This window comes from Callithrix jacchus, chromosome 17 (assembly GCF_049354715.1).
Source record: "Callithrix jacchus isolate 240 chromosome 17, calJac240_pri, whole genome shotgun sequence".
NCBI classification, from domain to species: domain Eukaryota; kingdom Metazoa; phylum Chordata; class Mammalia; order Primates; family Cebidae; genus Callithrix; species Callithrix jacchus.
The window spans coordinates 16,059,731-16,081,606 of NC_133518.1; the positions used below are offsets into that span (position 1 = coordinate 16,059,731).

At 38.0% G+C, this 21,876-nt stretch overlaps 1 protein-coding gene across 2 annotated transcripts in view; it reads left to right on the forward strand.

Annotated features, from left to right (window-relative positions):
* SLC2A2 (solute carrier family 2 member 2) overlaps positions 1-21,876 on the forward strand; it is a 34,390-nt gene that overhangs the window by 9,092 nt on the left and 3,422 nt on the right. For both annotated transcript variants that reach the window (XM_002759385.7, XM_054247172.2), the window contains exons 3-10: positions 3,859-4,121; positions 9,432-9,556; positions 12,474-12,589; positions 13,584-13,746; positions 14,239-14,426; positions 17,336-17,440; positions 20,887-20,988; positions 21,653-21,856. In XM_002759385.7, coding sequence (XP_002759431.1) covers positions 3,859-4,121; positions 9,432-9,556; positions 12,474-12,589; positions 13,584-13,746; positions 14,239-14,426; positions 17,336-17,440; positions 20,887-20,988; positions 21,653-21,856 — 1,266 coding nt within the window. The remainder of the gene's footprint in view (positions 1-3,858; positions 4,122-9,431; positions 9,557-12,473; positions 12,590-13,583; positions 13,747-14,238; positions 14,427-17,335; positions 17,441-20,886; positions 20,989-21,652; positions 21,857-21,876) is intronic.

The following is a 21,876-nucleotide window of genomic DNA, read 5'->3' on the forward strand; positions in this document are numbered from 1 at the left end:
AGTTCTCTTTTTTGGCAAGTTCTGTCAAGGATAGATATCATATGTTCCTCATACACAGAGATAAAGGGTGTCCACGTGGGAGACACACGGTTATCCTGGCCTGTCAGGTATGATGTGCATTGTTCCAACGCTGATAACTTGGCCTTGACTCCTCAGTTAACAATTGCAGGGCAAAGAAAGGAGGCAATAAAGATTCCTTAATCTCTGACCCTGCTGTTTGCTGAGCTCACAGAAAACTCCAGCCAGAAATATCATGTGCTGAAGGATACTTTCTAAGAAAAAAAAAAGAGCTTATTGCAGCATTCATTCAGCGCTCTCAGCCATACATGAATGAAAAGTGCCAGGGAATAAGAAGGATATGTTTCACTCAGGGCACATGTTTTGAGCACCTACTTATTTGCACCAGGTGCTTTAAATAGGATCCCCCCACTGGATCCTCCCAACAACCTTATTATGCCCATTTCCAGTCTATAGTAAAAGCTTAAGAAGCCCTAAACTAAAAGAGATTATAGACCTTCCCCACCATTCCTGTCTCCCATGGGTGATTCAAAGTAAAATGATGTAAAACTTTAGAATAATATTCCAGAAGTTCAATAAAGTTTGGCTTCTCTCCATGATGACTATTTGGGTGAATTTTTTTCTTTCTTTCTTTTAAATTTGGGTGAATTTTTAATCGAATCACGTCAATCATTTTCCTCACATATTTTGTGCATCCCCCTTCTGGTATTCAGTGACTACACAGGGGAGGTATATTATTCTCAGCTCCCACAGCCCTCATTTCCCTCTGCTCTAACTCAGACTGTGAGGTCATTGAGGGCAGGACTGATAAATTGTTCCTTTTCCTATCACTGGTGCCAAGCACAGTAGTTGGCATAAAGAAGGTGCTCAATAAAGAGGAGTGAATTAGAGAGAGAGAAGGAACCTGGGGAAGAGGTGACATAAACTGAAGGGACAGATATTTCTGGGTGCCTTCTATAAGTCCATTATATTTCTTCTGCTTCTTTTAGAACATCGGGCCCCAAGGAAAATGTAAGATACTGCAGGGTGGATATGTGAAATGTGTGCTAACCATAATCCATCACCTGAAAAGGGCTGCTTCCTGCTGAAAGATGTGATCTAATTAGGTGCTATAATCATCATGAATGTGGCAGGCTGAGAGACCCAGGGCATAGCGCTGGCGGTCAAGAGACCAGAGTCCTATCTCTGTTGTGTGGGTAATGACAACACATGCCAATTTAGCAGGTTTCCTGGGATTTAGTTCAACATCACCACGACTTGATTAATAGAGCCCCTTCCCCTTTTTGTGGAAGACCTTATCACATCATTAATTAAGCCATTCCCGGCCGGGTGCAGTGACTCATGCCTGTAATCCCAGCACTTTGGGAGGCCAAGGTGGGCAGATCACCTGAGGCTGGGAGTTCGAGACCAGCCTGACCAACATGGAGAAACCAGTCTCTACTAAAAATACAAAATTATCTGAGCATGGTGGTGCATGCCTGTAATCCCAGCTACTTGGGAGGCTGAGGCAAAAGAATTGCTTGAACCCAGGAGGCAGAGGTTGCGGTGAGCCGAGATGGTGCCAATGCACTCCAGCCTGGGCAACAAGAGTGAAACTCCATCTCCAGAAAAAAAAAAAAATTAAACCATCCCCTGCAGTTGTAGAGGCAAGTTTAGGCTAAGGTTTCACCTCCTTCAATCCAAGTCCCAGAGCCAGCACTGAAAACAGTGATTCCCATACTGGCATCCAGGTTGGTGCCCTCTCTATATATAAACCCTTCCTTCTGTGTTTAAGGAGTGGCTGAAACACCATTTAATAAGAATGATTTTTTAAGCCCTTTATTTTTTTTATTGGCTGAATGACATTTGGGATTATTTGAAAGGATTTGAAAATCACACTTTCAAATGGTTATGAAAATGACACATGCCTACTGAAGACAGTATTAGGAAAAAAATTACCCATAATTATTCTACCTGAATGAGCAAACTGCTGAGAACATTTTGGATATTTCCTTCCAGCTTTTTTTTTGTCTACGCATATTATTCATATAAGGCAGCCTTCTAGTGAGGCAAATGTTTTAGTTTTCGTTTTTTGAGACAGACTCTCACTCTGACACCCAGGCTGGCATACAGCAATGTGATTTCAGCTCACTTCAATGTCTGCCTCCCGGGTTCAAGCAGTTTTCCTGCCATAACCTCCCGAATAGCTGAGATTACAGGCTCCAGCCACAATGCCCAGGTAATTTCTTGTATTTTTAGTAAAGACAGGGTTTCACCATGTTGGCCAGTCTGGTCTCGAACTCCTGACCTCAAGTGATCCACCCACTTTGGCTTCCCAAAGTGCTGGGATTACAGGCGTGAGCCACCATGTCTGGCGCGAAGCAAATGTCTTGATCAGACTTCTTTCATGAAAGGATGCTCGATTCTTCCCCTAACTCAGCTGGCATTACCAAATGAGCCTTACCTGTAACTAGTAACCCAGAGCAGCTGCATTTCAGGTCCTTTCAGAGAGTACTCTCCCAGCTCACTGATGCTAAACAGTGAGCAAATCATCTTTTAGAGCAATGACATGGGAGGACGATGGCCTTTTACTCAATTATACTTTGGTATAATTGGACCCTACTGAAGCACATCACAAAATATAGCTCCATGAAATTTAGTTTTCCATGTTGTTCATTGTGTTATACACTTAACTCTATGAGGACCCACAGGAGGAACTTCCTTCAGGTCTCAATACCTTCTCAAGGGCCACTAACTTCCTGTTGGTTGTCTTTGGAATTCGTCAATAATATTCTTGGTTGTTTTCCTCTTTTTGCCCTGGCAGCTAGGAAGTTTCCTGGTAAATGTATAGCTCACTTCCAACAAAGAAACACTACCTGGTGTTTGAATTCTGTATGCTAACTTTATTTTTGACCCTCATCTTATCTTTCCCAGTCTTTTTTCTTATATCCACTTTTATGCTTCTATTAAAATACTTCTATAAGTCAATTTAAATCCTGCTGTGCAGAGGTAGCACTAGCATAAAAATGTATCTTTTTAGCCTGCAGAATATATATATATATATATATATATATATATATATATATATATATATATATATATATTCGAGACAGGGTCTTACCTCGTCACACAGGCTGGAGTACAGTGGCTCCATCTTGACACACTGCAGCCTCAACCTCCCAGGCTCAAGCAATCTTCCTGCCTCAGCCCCTCAAGTAGCTTGGACTATAGGCGTGTGCCACCATGCCCGGGTAATTTTTAGTATTTTTTGTAGAGATGGGGTTTCACCATGTTGCCCAGCCTGGTCTCAAACTCCTGAGCTCAAGCGATCCACCCACCTTGGCCTCCCAAAGTGTTGGGATTATGGGTGTGAGCCACCACGCCCAGCCTAGCCTGCAAAATAGTTTCAAGTTCAATAGTTGCGAATATTTAAAACTTGAAAAATTTTGCATAAAAATGCAGATTTCTGACTTTCTGTTAAAAAAGTAAAGGTCACTCCACACCAGTTTCACATTTGCAGCTTTCTCCTTTAGGTGGGGTAAATACGCTCCAGTTCTACAATCCTGACCATTCCCTACTAGTCCCAAATAGTAGAAAATGTATCTTAGTCCTCTAGTCATCAAAGTATTACATGTTTCCTTCATTTATTTGTTCCTGCCTGGTTCTGGGTGGCAATGGAATTTGTGATCTCTGTTTTATAGGAAATGGCCAACTGTAAACCAATCTATCCATGTTTATACATATATAAAACTCATAATTGAGATGGTACTATTTAAATATGTAACAAACACTTTAAAGACAAAACAAACAAAAATACATAGAATGTTTGAAATAGTAAAGCTATTTTTCTTTATCTCGTAGACAATAATATCTCACTATAGACATGTTTTGGGTGTTCCACTGGATGACCGAAAAGCTATCAACAACTATGTTATCAACAGTACAGATGAACTTCCCACAATCCCATACTCAATGAGCCCAGAACCAACCCCTTGGACTGAGGAAGAGACTGTGGCAGCTACTAACCTAATCACCATGTTCTGGTCCCTGTCTGTATCCAGCTTTGCAGTTGGTGGAATGATTGCATCATTCTTTGGTGGGTGGCTTGGGGACACACTTGGAAGGTAGGCAAATTTCATAAATAAGCATAAACAGAAATGTTCGTATTTTCATTTTGTTAACATTTGTTTAGGAAAATATTATCTTTCTTCTTGCAGGATAGTTTTAGAGTTGTTTTTCAACTTATGACCCTATGAGGCAAATCAATGTTAGATCAAATCAATGAAAAGAGCTGTTGCAACAGTCTGGTTAATTGTTCAGACATTTACAGCAAATGCGAGTTTTGTGTGTATTTCTAGATAATTGCTTTGATCCTCTAGCTTTCTAAGTTATAAAATGTACTAGAAAACCACTACATGAACAGTTAACTCAGAAACTTAGGAGAAGAGACTAATTAGAGTTTTTAACCTGGGAGTCTACCGTTTGCTTCACCAAATCACAGTTTCTCATACACCCAGTTTTTCCTTTTTATATTAGAATTTGGCATTTGGATCAGTTAAGTCCAAAGGTTCAGTCAATATTCCCGACTCCCAGTTGCTCAACGTACTTGGTATGCGGTTTCTGGCTGCTGGTACTGCTTGCTATCTCAAAGCCCCAACCAGAGATGAAGCCAAGAGTATCTCCATTTATCACTTGGGTTTTTTTTTTTTAAAAAAACAGTACTTTAAGTTCTGGAGTACAAGCGCAGAATGTGCAGGTTTGTTACGTAGGTATACATGTGTCATAGTGGTTTGCTGCACCAATCAACCTGTCACCTACATTAGGTATTTCTCCTAATGCTATCCTTCCCCTAGCCCCCAACCCCTGACAGGCTGTGTTGTTCCCCTCCCTGTGTCCATGTGTTCTCACTGTTCAACTCCCACTAATGAGTGAGAACATGTGGTGTTTGGTTTTCTGTTCTTGTGTTAGTTTGTTGAGAATGATGGTTTCCAGCTTCATACATGTCCGTGCAGAGGATATGAACTCATCCTTTTTTATGGCTGCATAGTATTCCATGGTGTATATGATAACTTGGGTTTCTATTAAATTTTTTAGATTAAAAATATCAGTGGAACTCCTTTACCCTCAAATTTTATTTATTTATGCAATGTACTAAAGCTGTTGGGATTTCCCACCCTATATAGAGAAGAAATAGAATATCAAATTATTAATTTTTAGATTTATTCTCTCCTCTTTGAGTCCAGCTTTTGTAGATTCATTTTTCTTATGATAAAAATAACATGTCAAACATGAAAAATTTAGAAAATGAAAATGCCTTTAAAGATATAAATAACAATTCAGGCAACTAACTTAATTCTAGATTACAATTCACTTAGTTTTTTCAGTTCCTACTATAAATTATAACTTTTAGCTGTCTGGTTATTAAAATTCTAATAACGCTTCCTCTTACACTGGAGTTTTTATATAAAATGACTATAAGTTTTCTTAAATACAATATCATGGTAACCCAAGTTTTACTATTATTCTTATTTGAAAAGGAGTTTTCTCCACCATAAAAAACAGTGGTCAATTTCTTACATTTTAATCAACTTGCTGATGTTCAGTTGAAGTTTAAATAAGAATCTGTAAAATACAGATTGATAAACTAAATTTCACAAAAATTAAAAATAATTTCAAAGTGCATCGAGTTGGTTTAAGTAGTAAATGGAGAATTCTCTAGATTAATTTTCTATTTCTAAAGTAAATTGTTTTCTAGTAAGTGGATTCAGACAAAAGGAAAAAGAAAAAATAATTCTTTAAAAGTTTTAAATAAAGTAAATCAAATTAAGTAAAATTAAATTACATTTTAGAATATGAACAAATCATTTAGCAACTACTGATATTTTATACTACTTCTCATTCCTGAACAAAAAATGTAAATGCTGGTTGCCCCTCATTTAGAGATAAGATTCTGACAAGTTCAGTGACTTACCCTAAAACATTTAGTTACCATTAACATTTAATGGAGCCCAAATACTTAACCTCTGAATCTCAGGATTTGGCATCAACAATGGTTTTACCCCAAAACAACGTCAAATGACCATGTATCAAATGACCTATGGTAAACAAAAAGTGAGGTTTCTTTTAGCTTTTAGTAGAAAAATACTCCTCCTTGAAAGCCAGCCCAGGCCGGGCGCGGTGGCTCAAGCCTGTAATCCCAGCACTTTGGGAGACCAAGGCGGGTGGATCACGAGGTCAAGATATGGAGACCATCCTGGTCAACATGGTGAAACCCCGTCTCTACTAAAGATACAAAACATTAGCTGGGCATGGTGGCATGTGCCTGTAATCCCAGCTACTTGGGAGGCTGAGGCAGGAGAATTGCCTGAACCCAGGAGGCGGAGGTTGCGGTGAGCCGAGGTCACGCCATTGCAATCCAGCCTGGGTAACAAGAGCGAAACTCCATCTCAAAAAAAAAGAAAACCAGCCCAAAAGTTCATAATTTCAACATCAAAATTCGGCCAAAAGTTATCAGTATCCCCCATAAAATTATCTTTCTAGAGAGATTCATTGAGAAGTGACATGATTTTCATTTTTACCAGTCTCAATTTATCCATCAGTTAAAAGTAAATAAAAATGTAGTACTGCCGTTATTGCTTTTAAAAAAAATCTCCTTGCAGTTGTGTAATAGATGTCAATAGATGTATGTGACTACCATTTTATACTTTTGGGTTTGCAAGGTCAGTTTTTCCAAGCTTTACATTTACAATTTAATTAGCAGGGTATGGTAGAGAAGAACATGGTCTGCGCAATCCACACTACCATGAGTATAAGAAGATATGTGTAGCTTGCCTTTGAATGCATGCATTCTTTTCTATCAAAAATGGAATGCATTAAAATGAAGCATTACCCTTTGGTGTCACACGGATCATGTCCAAGACCTATCACTTAATGGCTGTATGAAAATGAGCAAGTTACTTAGGTTCTCTAAGCTGTTTACCTCCCATCTGCAATGTGAGAAAAATAATAAGACCTACCTTGCAGCATTTTTGTGAGAATTTAATGAGAACAAATATAAAAGGTTTAACACAATGAATGACATATATTAAGCAAACAGCAAACGTGGCCTTTTTGATTATGATAATGATGACAATGACCATGACAATAATGAAGCCTCTACTATCAGAAGTATTTAGAGTCAGATTTTAAGACAAGTATTTAGGTAAAATCAAGTTTCTTTTTCCCTGATTCAGCTAGTTCATGTATTTTTTAAATTATTTATTTGTGGCCATTTTTCATATCTGAACAGACATTAAAAGAATTTAAATTATGTAAAGTGCTCCAGTATCCTTTGGTGGTAGGGAAAGGGACTTTAGAGCAATCTGGCACCAAAGATTCTTCCAGGCTATTTCTTTTATGACTTTTAATCTTTTTTCCCCCTAATAAAAGAGACTATTAGCTAGGTGGTAACAACTTGTTAAGGTAAATTATTGAATTTGCCTGTCCTCTGTCCCTGTGTAGATAAAAAGCATTTCACAATAGTCTAAACTACTAAACACCCCTTAACTGTTTTTCTACTCTGTAGCTCTGGGGTTAGCCAGCTCTAAATCACTCTGTTTCCCTTGAGTTTAAGTAGCTAATAGTTTCCTTACACTCATTTCATATTGCTGCTGTAATGAATGACCGCCAATTTAGTGGTTTAAAACAACACAAATATGGTTTCTTCCAGTTTTGGAGGCCAAACTCCAAAATCAGTTTTAGTTAGCTAAAGTCAAACTGTCAATAAGGCTGGTTCCTTCTGGAGGCTCTGAGGGAAGAATGCATTCCTTGCCCTTTTCCAGCTTGTAATGACAAACTATAGTTCTGTGGATTGTGGGCCCTTCCTCCATCTTTGAAGCACAACATTCTAATCTCAACTTCTGCCATCGCATCACCTTCTCCTCTTCCGCCTGCCTTACCTTTATAAGGACACTTGTGATTACATCATTGGATTCACTCAAATAATTCAAGATAATCTCTCCATCTCAAGATTCTTAATCACATGGACAAAATCTCATTTGCCGTGTGAGGTAACATTTACAGAGTCTGGGGATTAGACTGTAGGCTACTGGGGACATTATGTGGCCTATCATGTGGCTGTTACACAATCACTGCAGTATGTGACTTTATAGTTTCATGTTCCAGAAAAAAAAAATCTGTTTGGTGTTAAAGATACTTGCATAGAAAAAGCCCACCTATCGAAGTTTGAAGCAGTGAAATAGAATATAACAAGGGTGTTGACATTTCTTTTGGCACAAACATTTTCATACCTGTCTAGTCAGACATTTATTGGCCTTATCATTATCTGCTTGTGTACCTCACTTTCTCACTAATTAGGAATAAAAGTAACAGATGTCTGCAAATGTTGGTAATTTTCATCTGATTAATTTTGAAAGTGTTTTGGTTGCTACCTCTATTATGTCTTTTACCTTGATGACTATCAATTTATAGATTTTGGAAATATGCTGGCATACAATGTTAAAATAAAGATAATTATAATTTTCTATGATAAGGCTTAAAGTAAAAGATGTTTTAAATTACTTCCAAATAATTTATATAAAAGGAAATTTAACTCTGAAAGTTCCTTTTCTATCTAGATCAATTAAAAACCTGTACCATTGAAAGAATAAAAAAGTTGTAGGTTACAACTACAGAACTGAATTTAGCTATCACCAGACAATTATTCTTTAAAATAATCAACCTGGGCCAGGCGCAGTGGCTCACGCCTATAATCCCAGCACTTTAAGAGGCCGAGGTGGGCGGATCATTGGGTCAAGAGATCGAGACCATCCTGGTCAACATGGTGAAACCCCTGTCTCTACTAAAAATATAAAAATTTGCTGGGCATGGTGGCACATGCCTGTAGTCCCAGCTACTTGGGATGCTGAGGCAGGAAAATCGCTTGAACCTGGGAGGCAGAGGTTGCAATGAGTCAAGATTGCGCCACTGCACTCCAGCCTGGCGACAAAACGTCTCAAAAAAGAAAAAAAACAACAACCAACTTGTAGTTAACCCTTTGAAAAACTGTCAGAAATGTTATCTTAAGCTAGCCATCACCATGATTGAATCATCTCTGTCAAAATGTAGAGATCAGGCTTGAGCCTGGGAGGTCAAGGACGCAATGAAGCATGATCGTGCCTTTGCACTCCAGCTGAGTGACCGAGCAAGTAAGACCCTGTCTCAAAATAAAGATCAGGTGGATACAACCTAGTTCTCTTATCATAAATATTGCTTATTATTAATACTTTAGTCCACAGATGAATCATATTAGCAATCTTGGTTCAAAATTCCCCAAGTAGCTTTTATAACAAAATTAAAATAATTGCTCTTAAAAAAATCTCAACATGCTCTGAAAGCAAACAGCTTTAGCAAGTTTTGATGCTGAATTTATAATCTTTGCTTTTTTAAAATTTCAGAATCAAAGCCATGTTAGTAGCAAACATTCTTTCATTAGTCGGAGCTCTCTTGATGGGGTTTTCAAAATTGGGGCCATCTCATATACTTATAATTGCTGGAAGAAGCATATCAGGACTATATTGTGGTAAGTCATAAACACACACACACACACACACTCTCTCTCTCTCTCTCTCTCTCTCTCTCTCTCTCTCTCTCTCTCTCTCTCTCTCTCTCTCCCCCCTTTGTCTGAAAGTAACTCTGCAGGCAGATGTGGTAACATTCAGGGATATTTTTGAGTCTAGGGTGACATCACAGAGGGAAAAGCAATAGCATAAAGTTGAAATCCTGAGTCAGGGGAATTTGGGACCAGTGAGTAGGAATTATGGTGCTATCAAGGTTCTTGTCCATGGCAACGACATCATTTCTAGTTGCATGATCACAGACAAATTATTTAACTCTGATTCTTCATTTATTAAATGAAGTGGATAATAATATCTACCTTATAGGGTAATTGTGAGAACACATTTACAGTAAGCTACCAGTAAATGCTAGCTGTTGTTATTACTGCTGTGATTACAGCAGACAGTGGGAGATGGCTATACCAAGACCTTTAATTCTGCGCTTATGGACTACCTGGCTGCTGTGTCTCCATCTCTTCTATCTGACGAGACCTTAACACTCTGAACCCATCTCCTAAACCACATTCCCCAGCCCTGTACAATTCTAGACATGACAGAGTGAAGCATTACAGTGGTGGTGTCCGTAAGGAGAGGGAATCACACAGAAGCAGCTGGTGTTTACAAGTTCAGAATAAAGGAGGGAGGTTCCTCCTGTGAAGTTCATTCTGAATAGTGGGAGTCGCTAGTTCTTAGAGACAGCTTTTCAAACATTCAGAGGCAAATAGCAGACGTCTGAACGAAAGGAGAATCATTCAATTCAATAGCAGACAAACTATGAACAAAAGGAGAATCATTCAATCTCTAAACTTCATGGGAGGAACCGCCTCCCTTTATTCTGAACTTTTAAATACCAGCTGCTTCTATCTGATTCCCTCTCCCTATGGACACTATCACTTTATTGCTTCACTCAGTCATGTCTAAAATGGTACAGGGCTAGGGAATGTGGTTTACTAAAGGGAGAATCATTCAGTCTCTAAATCAAATGGCTAAATCTTTAACTTCTGCCAATGAAGCTCTGATTTTGATGGTGCTAGGTTGAGATTTAACCCACTTTCACAAATCCTAGTGCTTTTCAAGGCATTTCTATCCATGGGGATGGAGAAGGAGGGCTGAGGACATAGGATTTGTATATAAAAGAATTTTTAACACTTTCACCTACAGAAAAGACTTTAATTCCATGTATCTTCAATGACCAGTTGAAGTAAAAGTGTGAAATGCCAAGTTAACAGCCTAATTAAACATCTTTTTATTATTTTCAACATTAATACAAATAATGAAGGCCAGTATAGCTTTATCAAGGTAAATAGTCAACCCCAAATATGGAAAGAGCTTTGGATTCAGAGCAAATCAATTCTGGCACTGTCTCTGCATGGCCTTAAATATCAAATCTGAGCCTCAGCTTCTTCTCCCATAAAATGCAGATAATCACACTATGAACGAAGTCCCAATTATAATTCCTCTTCTTTCTTTTCTCTTCATTTAAAAAAATACAGTGTGAAAAAAATTATGAAATGTTTTTGGTAAAATTAAAAATAAATACTACAAGCATATTGTAAAACAACCTATAACTAGCATAGTCAACTAACTTGTACTCCCCAACCATCTTCTAAAATTATGTTTGGCCCTATTCTGAATGTTAAAGTTCCTAAAAATTATAGGAAATATAATTTGACTTCAGGTTCATGTGACTTCAGACCTGTGAGCTTATCTACATTATTCTGTTCTTAAGGTATAGTATTAGGTACTACAGAAAGTTAATACAACTTAGAATAAGGCCAAATAAATGATTTTTTGTCTTAAGATCAACAGGCTATACATTAAAAGTCACCTGTAAAATTCAGCTGAAATATAGATGCCATATCACACATATAAATAAATGTTCATTTGTGAAATAAGACCAATTCAAAGCATTAAAAAATATGTTTTGGAAACAATTGCCAAAGCGTCTTTTACACAAAGATCATTCATTTCAATTTGATAGGCAGGTAGTTTCTAAGAAGAAGCCTCTGCAAATCCTATTTTTAAATATTTAAGAAAATGCCAAATATTTAATTCAGACTTACCTATTGATGATCTCTGAACTTTTTATGCAATCAGCAAATGGCTGGTCATTCCACCATTTCCAACATGATAGAGTACATGTGCATTTAAGAAAGCTTCAGAAGGCAGAATGACCTAGTGTTTGTAAATGTTTTGTATTCGTTTAAGTACCAAAAGTCTTTCATCATATAAATTTTATATTTTCTGAAGCCTAATATTTGAATAGAATAAAGAAGCTGAGTTTCTCTGATTTCTAACTGGGGAAGAGTCCTTAAGACCCCTAACCTCTTCTACCTCTCTGCACCTCCCTTCACCCCTCATCACCACCTTAACTGTGGTCTTGAGGACACTCGACATTGTGGAAATTCAGATAGGGCATGTAGTTCTCACACTAATGCTCTGTTGCTTGTGATCTTTGGAAAGTTGTTTCTCACCTCTATCAAGAAGCTGGTGGAGATATTTTCTGATGTCCTGTAGTCCCATGAGCCCTGATTAAGAATATTACTAAAACATTCTTCAGTTTCTTTTCTGAAGACAACCTAAGGTTTTATAGTGTAAACTAAAAATTAACATGAATTTTAATTAAATAAGACAATGTCATGAAGAACTGCAAAATACATGACTAAGCATTTCTTTCTATTCATATTTCCAACTACAACTGCATTTGGGGTCATATCAAATACCTCTTGCACAAACTACATCTATACCTAGGAACAAGGGCTCATCCTTACAATGAACTCAGAAAGGGGCTTTCATTCCAGATATGTACTGAACTTAAACCAAATTGTTGTTACTCATATGGTCCTGGTTGCACGTTAACATTTATGTTCATGTTTCATGCAGGGCTAATCTCAGGCCTGGTTCCTATGTATATTGGTGAAATTGCTCCAACCAGTCTGAGGGGCGCGCTTGGCACTTTGCATCAGCTGGCCATTGTCACAGGCATTCTTGTTAGTCAGGTAAAAACCCCCCATCTTTATCCCCTACTGTACTCATCTGCTTCATCCTCTACTGTACTACTTCTACTGCATCCTCTACTGTACCACCTCCACTTCATCCATGTTCTCCCTCCCTGATAGTCCACTCTCACTGTAGACCAGCACAGAGAGAAAAGCCAATTCTACCAGTGGTAGCAGAAGTGGTATACAGACATAGACTTTTTAGTTGAAAGGTAAATGATTATCACTCCTCACTTTTCCCCCTTGGAATTGTTGGTGGATAGCACCGGGGGTGACCTGGCAAACCAGGTCTTAACTTCAGAGCTATTCTAGAGTTAAATTATTCCATTTAGGTTTCAAGAAATAGAAAACTTCAAGTGTTTGCTTGCCTGGGTTTCCCTTGTTTTAAGCATCTTACTTGGGAATCTGACATGTAAGTGATTGCCACAGGAGCATCTGATCAGCTGGGTCTATCCTTCCCTTCTACCCCATGGTGTCAGAGGGAGTCTGGGACCCCATGCCTATGACAATCCAGAGGGTAGTCTATAAACTATTGCCATAGGAATCACCAAGATAGCTCTTATCACAGTAATTGTTCTATCTATGAAAACCCTTTCTACTTAAGTTCTGGGTAATATAAGAAGGGAAATATCAAGCAAAGGTCCAAAGTTGTGGCTAATTTTAACACAGTATTATTCTATCTCGTTGCCTGGAGAATACAGCTATGTGTTGCTTTAGATATCAAATAGGTATTTTTGTTTAAGCTTGGTTGATTCTCACCCTGACTGTTCAATTGTAGTTAATGAAGACAAATCTAGGTGAATTTCTCATATAACAAATAGCTCTTCATTTAGTTAAGGTGAGACACAACAATAACAGTTTCTGTCTTATGCTTACTTGAACCAAAGTTGTCAGAGACTACTATTAAATTGCCAAAGTACTTTTTCAACAAATTGGTGGGAAAGGTAGACCCGAAGTATTGTGTAGCTGATATGCTTCCTCCTTGCATTTTCAGATTGTTGGTCTTGAATTTATCCTGGGCAATCACGATCTGTGGCATATCCTGCTCGGCCTGTCTGCTGTGCGAGCCATCCTTCAGTCTGTGCTACTCTTTTTCTGTCCAGAAAGCCCCAGATACCTTTACATCAAGTTAGATGAGGAAGTCAAAGCAAAGAAAAGTAAGTCTGTGGATGGTTTTTCCGTCTTCCTGTTGTTTCGGCATTATCAGCTAACGTAAAACAGTGTGCATGTATATAATGTAAAACAGTGCCTTCCACGTGAAGGTGGTGATTAAATGTAAGAAGAATGTGCAAAACCACATTATATGACTGGTACATGTCATTTTGCACCCATAGGCCTTCACCTACGCCCAAGCCAGAAGTCCACATACAGGGCACTGGACTCAACCAGAGGTTTCTAAAAGATCTCTCCAGGATTATGCTTCTTACATAATGAGGATCATAGTTTTATTTCTCAGAACATGAGGCCAAATGTTCTGCTTTTCTTTTAGATCAAAGAGCAGGACTTAATTTAACAAAAAGAACTTCCATCACCCATGCTATTAAGTAAGAAAAAGGGGCATGCAGAAATGTAGCTCTTTCCTTAACATAAAAATAAATTTATTTTTGTTTTGACCTGAGTTGTTTCAACCTGATCATTTTCTGGGACAGGCTTGAAAAGACTCAGAGGATATGATGATGTCACCAAAGACATTAATGAAATGAGAAAAGAAAGAGAAGAGGCATCAAGAGAGCAGAAAGTCTCTATAATTCAGCTTTTCACCAATTCTAACTACCGACAGCCTATTCTAGTGGCACTGATGCTGCACATGGCTCAGCAATTTTCCGGAATCAATGGGGTAAGTTTAAGAATGCCCACTAACTCTTAAGAACACAGTAAACTAAGGTAGGAAGGGCAAGAAGGTTCAAGTTTAAATAGCTAAATGACATTTTAAGATATTGGCATCATGTGTCTTGCTACAACAAACATATATTGAGTGAGCATTAATTTTCATTTTGGCTTCAAAAGTTTTTTTCTTTTCTCTCCTTTTTTTTGTTTTTTGTTTTTTGGTTTTTTTTTTTTTGAGATGGAGTTTTGCTCTTGTTGCCCAGGCTGCAGTAAAATGGCATGATCTCGACTTACCACAACCTCCATCTCCCAGATTCAAGTGATTCTTCTGCCTCAGCCTCCAGAGTATCTGAGATTACAAGCACGCACCACCAAGCCTAGCTAATTTTGTATCTTTGGTAGAGACGGGGTTTCCCCACATCAGTCAGGCTGGTCTCAAACTCCCGACCTCACGTCTCAAAGTGCTGGGATTACAGGCATGAGCCACCGTGCACAGCCACTTCACAAGTTTTCTAAAATTACTTCACAATCTTTTAAAATGTTAACAGTCAATGGTACTGCATATCTATTAAGGTGAAGGCAAAAAGTAAAAATCATAATAAATATAGGAAGGGAAAAGGAGAGTAATTAATATGACACACTACCCAAAATTGCAAGGAACTTCTAGAGTTGAATATTGAATTTAGGATTTCTGATAGCCCAAGCCAAATGGAGTCCATGATTCCTTTTATCTATTTAAATGAAGTATCCCAGATAGCCAGGTGCAAAGAGCAGTTTCCTACCATCCAAGAAACTTTCACTCCATTTGGGGAGATAGCACACAAAATAAATAATAGAGTAAACTGGCATGATATTGATGACTAAGGATAGTAGACAATACATGATTGAAAAACACACTGAGCATTAAACTAGCTAGCTTTTAGATCTTATACTGAAACCTCTGCATCATGCAGACTAAGGTGGTTCTACTGGCAATTGACTACTAGAGGAAAAAATTAAGCATTTGTTAAGAAACTAGATAATGAAAACAACTTGTCCCCTTTTGTTGCTGTTAAAAATGTAAATTGGACATTTGCTGTAGTGCGCCAATGCCGAATCCACATGGGACACTTTGGGGCTGATTGAAAGATGGGTAGACACTTGGGGGAGGCAAAGAAAGTAATTTCCATCCATTGAAACAAAATGAGATCTGAACCTCACTCCACAAACTCCACTGTGGTCCCCAACCTCCTTGAAGTCCTTGATGTTTATTTTTATGAATATTCTGTATAAGTCTGAGGCTCAGAGACCAAAATCACATCCCGTATCTCAGCTCTATCTGTATATCCAATGGCACAAAATTTAATTTCTCTGAACCTTACTGTTTCAGCTTCCATCCCAGTGCCTGACTTAAAGAGGAATCCAGGAAATGTTGGACCTGAGGCTGTTGGGTAGCCTAAAAATGGTGGGATAGTGTGAAGCGTGCTATAAGCTTCTATGCACTGAACATAGTCGGCACAGTCCTCTACCTCAGACCTGTCTTCAGAAAGAGGCACCAGCAATAGGACATGTTAGGTGGGGACGAAATGGCAAAGGATGATGGATAACAGAATGACCTAGAAGGCTATGACAAATACATAAACATAACTAAATTTTAAAAGGCTGCTAGATTGTGAACAACATTTATCCATATCTACTGAGACTAGTGAAATTTTTTGGATTACATGCAGTGGCAACTAGAATTCTTATACATGCTGGTGAGACTGTAAAATTGTCATAACCTCTTTCAAAAACTGTTTGCCAACAGTTTTTGTTTGGCAATGTCTATCAAAGTTGAGCATATGCCTACACCATGGTCCAGCAATTCTATACCTAGTTATAAATGCATACATATTCCACCAAAAAGACTGTACTAGAATGTTCCTAGCAGCACTATTCATAATCACTATTCATAATCAATAGCTAAGACATTTTAAAATGTTGGCATCATGTGTCTTGCTACAACACACATGTACTGAGTGAGCATTAACTTTTGTTTTGCTTCAAAAGTTTTCTAAAATTACAGTTTTTTAAAATGTCAACAGTCAGTGGTATTATATGTCTATTTAATATTAAGCTGAACACAAATGGCAAAAATCATAATAAATAAAAGGAAGGGAAAAGAATAATTATACCCCCCCACAGCCACAATAAAACTAAATTGCAAGTGGCTTCTAGAGTTGAGTATTGAATTTAGGATTTCTGACAGCCTAAAGAATAGTAAATTATTCATTTAGGAATGGCAGCTACCTAAATACTCATCAATAGTAGAATAGTAGCAACCGTGGTATATTAATACAATGAAATACTACATGGTAATGATAATGTCCACAACACATAATAAGCATGATTCTCACCAAGGTGATGCTGACTAAAGAATCCAAGCACAAAATGATATATATTATTTGGTTCCATTTACATGAAGTACAAAAGGAGGCAAAATTTATCTATGATGTCAGAAATTGGAAGAGTAGTTTCCTTTGAATAAATGATACAGGGACATGTAAGAAGTTTCCAGAGGGCTGGAAATTATCTCTTGAGCTGGGTGCTAGTTACACAAGTGTGTTCAGTTTGTGAAAATTAATTGAGCTGCATATTTCTGCATACTTTTCTATATATAGTATACTTTAACAAAACGTTTCAAGTTATTTTAACAAATAAAGAAAATGCAGTAGCAGAGTTTTCAGCTAAATATAAAGAGGACATTTAAGCAATCAGAAGCTTTAAACACTAAAGGAAGACTGAGGGTTATCTTCCTTGGAAGGAGAAAATCTGTAGGAAGTTCTAGGGAGCATGGCGTCATAGAAACAACTAAAAATAATCTAAAATATTTCTTGCTTTAAACACATTAATGTCAGACTTTTTGATTAAGATTAAGGCTAAACTGTTTTTACTTTGCAGATTTTTTACTACTCAACCAGCATTTTTCAGACGGCTGGTATCAGCAAACCTGTGTATGCAACCATTGGAGTTGGTGCTATAAACATGATTTTCACTGCTGTCTCTGTAAGTCAATGCCCTGGATAAATACTCCATTTGTTCCTTGGTCCAGAAATTGGGGGCTGGGGGGATCTAAAAGCAATCAGTGACTTATTGTTTATATGCTCTAAGTATGTAAACCCAAGTGAGTCATGAGAAGAATCCTGCCTGAATAAGCCAACCACTGCACTGAGATTAGGCATAACTGAGAAGGTGAATCACTGCTTCTCTGCACTGCTGGGATGCCATTTAGTCATTCATTTGTGAATTATTAATTCATGTGGGGGCACAGGGAACTTCCTCCTTGTGCAGATTCCTAGGTTCCTTCTTTTCTTGGTACATAAACCCCTTAGATTAGCTGACAGGTTGTCATTTCTATTGATACTGGATCGTCTACTTAGATTCCTCTTTTTACATAGTTGAAATTATTTTATCACGTGTCTTGGGGGAAATATTTAAGAATAAATAAACAAGGCCCTTTCTAACAGACATTTAAGCCTTTAAATGAAGTTAAACAGACTCAGCAAATGGCATTAAGCCATTGGGCAGAGTTTCCAAGTAGTTCACAAGGTTGTGGCTTCTGGTGACACGCGAGAGTATGTGTGATATTATAAGGGAAGTGACATAGTAACTAGAAATGTTATTGTTTCCTTCCGACCTAAAAAAGAGGTCATATGCTCTTCTGAAAACCAAATAACTTTATATAAGAAGTGAATCAATAGCCTGACAACAGGAATATTTAACATAATAATCTAAGAAGAAAACAATAATGAAGATAAAAACTCCCCGACTAATGTAGTTCACTGTGGAATGGGAGTCATTGAGCTTATTTTTGTCTTTGTTCAACAAGATAAAAACATCAAAAAGTTTATTCTTTTCCATTTTGGTCACAATACTATACTCAATATAATTTAGTCACTGTTTTTCATTCTCTGCACATGAACTCTTAACTATTACCTCAGGGTGATCAATAAATTACATCCTGGTTACCCAGAGCAAAAGGCAGGTTTGTCCAGACCACATTCAACAGTGCTGGACCTTGGAAAGAGCAGGAAAAACATACAATAATGAAATGCCAATGGTTCTGTAGACATACCTTTAGAGATAAGACCTGTTCAAACCAAAAAGCCACTCTAAATCAATCAAGACCTGTTCCTAAAGTTCAGTCCAAGGGACTATTCACTCTTTTGTCTCCTGGAATATTTTTTTACAAATCTTTTATTTTTATAATATAGAGATTATTATTAAAACATTTTGTGTATAATAGTATTTTCTATGTAAAGCATCAAGTTGTCAAGATTAGGTAGCCTAAATTCTGAAAAAATCTAAAGAGAAAATCTCTGTAAAGTTTCATTTTTTACACCCTGCTCCCAACCCCCACTGGCGTGGGAGGAATTGGTTTATTTAAGATAGTGTCCTAATTATTTTGAATATACCTTTTTATAGTTCTTCCTTTGATTCTGTGAAAGTTTTTGAACAGGGAAGTGACATAGTCTTTAAAAATCAGTCCTAGTCATTAATTAAGCCTCCAGGACTACAGATCACATTTAAAATTTTTAATTATATTAACTTTTGAAATGTTGTTTTAAAGTTCAAATAGTATAAAAAGGATAGTCCCTCAGTCACCCAGTTGCTCTCCCCAAAACTAACCAGTGTTATGAAATTGTGTGTGTACTTTCAAATAAAAATATGCAAATAAGAATATGGACTGAATATATTAATGTTTCACCAACTTGGAAGAAAATCAATTTGTTTTTGGGAAGAGAGACTTTCCCAATTCCATACTAACTGTGTTCCACATCCTGTATCTTCTTCCATACTAATGGGTTAGTAGAAAAGGGTTTGTAATCTTTTGAGAAAAAAGCAGAAAGAAATATGGAGGGATCTAGGGGGCAGGAATGACACTGAAAGAGAAGCAGTGGCTACCATATTCCAACTAGGTACCCAGGATTTGTGTGAGGCACTGGGGCAAAGATGAGTGTTCCAACTGGGCAGACATCTCCAGCCAATGACCATGTCTCACCCCTTGTCACACGCATCCTGAGTGCACACCAGGCTTAGGGACAGATGCCAATTTAACATTCAAGACATGCAGTTTTAGAGTTTATAGTAAGGTACCTTATTCCCAAAGAAATGCTTGTAATTTACAATAGCTTGACATGATATCACCAAACCAGTTTTGAACATCATAATAAAATAGTTAAAATACAGAAAGAAATGTTATGAACTTGAGAAAAGTTTGTTTTTTCCAACTTCCTCCTCAATAATTAAACGTGGACTCTTTGCTTATCATCCTATCTGAAGTGATTTAAAACTCCGATACGAGTGTGCCTCTGAGAAACAGGCTTTCACTGTAGGCAAAATGTTTCTAAGATATCTTCAGAGTCAGAGCTCACTATACTGAAGACATCGGATTGCTATTGATTTACTGATAGGCTGATGACCTAGCCAATTTACTTGAAGGCACCAAGGTGAGAAATGATGACAGGGAGTTCTGTGGGAGAGGAGGAGGAGAGTGACTCACCAGCCCTGGCAGCATTCCAAGAATCAAGCACGAGTATAAAAACTCTGGTCTTGACTAATTGTAAATCTTAACATTAATGCAAAAGTCCATAAAACTAAAGGGGTCTATGATACGACATATTTCCTCAGTTAAGATAAGAAAGCATTTTAACCCTTTACTTTAAAGTCCTAACTTTTTAAATGAATAGTTCACTCCCAGCACAGTGTACAATTAAGCATACCAGAAAAATGCAGGCCTATTTTGCTACAATGATTAAATTCTGTATGTTGCCTGGTGAGTGGTCGTAATAGGACTTTATTAAGCCGTGAGAAAGTTGGATGAGAATAGTTGACACCTGAGACAGTTGTACTGTCTCAGGTGTCAGTAGTGCACAAACCCTTTTAATTATAACTTAGGATAATTATCAGAAAATAAGTTAATGTCACGTTTAAATGTGGAACCTTCACATTTTGAATGTACAAAAAATCTATTGGGAGAGACCCCAGTGGTACAGTCTCTGAATATTGTACCTAAAGTGATAATCCTGGAGTAGTGGAAACACTCTGGTTCTATCTTTATAATTCCACTACATTGTGGTAAGCAGCCTAATATTTCGCAAATCTACTGAACAGAAGGTAGGGTCAGAGAATTGCTAATTGGAAGTCCGTGTTTGCTATCTATCCAGGACTTCTGTGGACCTTATGTATTTTTCCTCTTTGCCTATTCAAACCAATGTGACTAAATTAAGCAGATATTTGATCATTACCCATTGTCCACTGAGACTAGCTCTGCCATCTGGGGCTAGAGTCACTCCCCACCTCGATCTCACTCCTGTAAAATGGAATGGTGAATTTCCTCCTACCTGTTGTATGAGTTAAAATGACCTCTTTGGCAGTAAAAATGATTTAAGTAAACAGTCAATATGTTGTGACTCACAAAATTGAGATAATATTCTTTAAAACTGTCCTAGGTATTCCTCGTGGAGAAGGCAGGGCGACGTTCTCTCTTTCTAATTGGAATGAGCGGGATGTTTGTTTGTGCCATCTTCATGTCCGTGGGACTTGTACTGCTGGTAAGTTTGGTGCCTGCACTGAGGTTTTTCATTTCCATATGATGGCACCTGGCAGCTCCTTGCTCCAGGTTAAAGTGCTTTGTATTCAAAAATATTTGAGGTTGACTCATGAAATAAACCCAGAGCAACAGCATAAAATACAAAGGAGATATATAAAGAAAAGATGAACTAGTTTCTTGGATTTAAGGACTGAATATTTAGCATGTAAATTCTACTTGTCATCCAGGGAGGCCATGTACCCATGGTTAGAGCATAGGCTCTGGATTTAGCACCAGCTGGGTTTTAATGCTGACTCTGCCACATGGCTGCCTGGGCGACCTTGGGCATGTACTGGACCTCTGCCAGCCTGGCATTCTCATCCACTACTTCACAGGAAGCCATACATCTTGCCTAGCAACCTTGGTATGAGTAGGAGCAAAGGTCACTGGATCCTTGCTCTGCCTCCTTCACAGGAAAATCCTAATCCAGAGGATTTCCTTAGAAGAAATCTAAATCGAAAGAGTTAAGCATGATTTCGACTGGAATAATTTGTCTCAGACTAGAACAACTTGTACTTGCTTGAACATAAATAAGTTAGAAAAAGATATATGCCTGCCTCTGAACTCAGGAAGAAGCAGCCAATGATCTCAGCCCCACCATTGTTTTTGTTTTGTTCTTTCCTCAGAATAAGTTATCTTGGATGAGTTACGTGAGCATGATAGCCATCTTCCTCTTTGTCAGCTTCTTTGAAATTGGGCCAGGCCCGATCCCCTGGTTCATGGTGGCTGAGTTTTTCAGTCAAGGACCCCGTTCTGCTGCATTAGCAATAGCTGCCTTCAGCAACTGGACCTGCAATTTCATTGTAGCTCTGTGTTTCCAGTACATTGCGGTAAGCAGCCTGAGATTCCA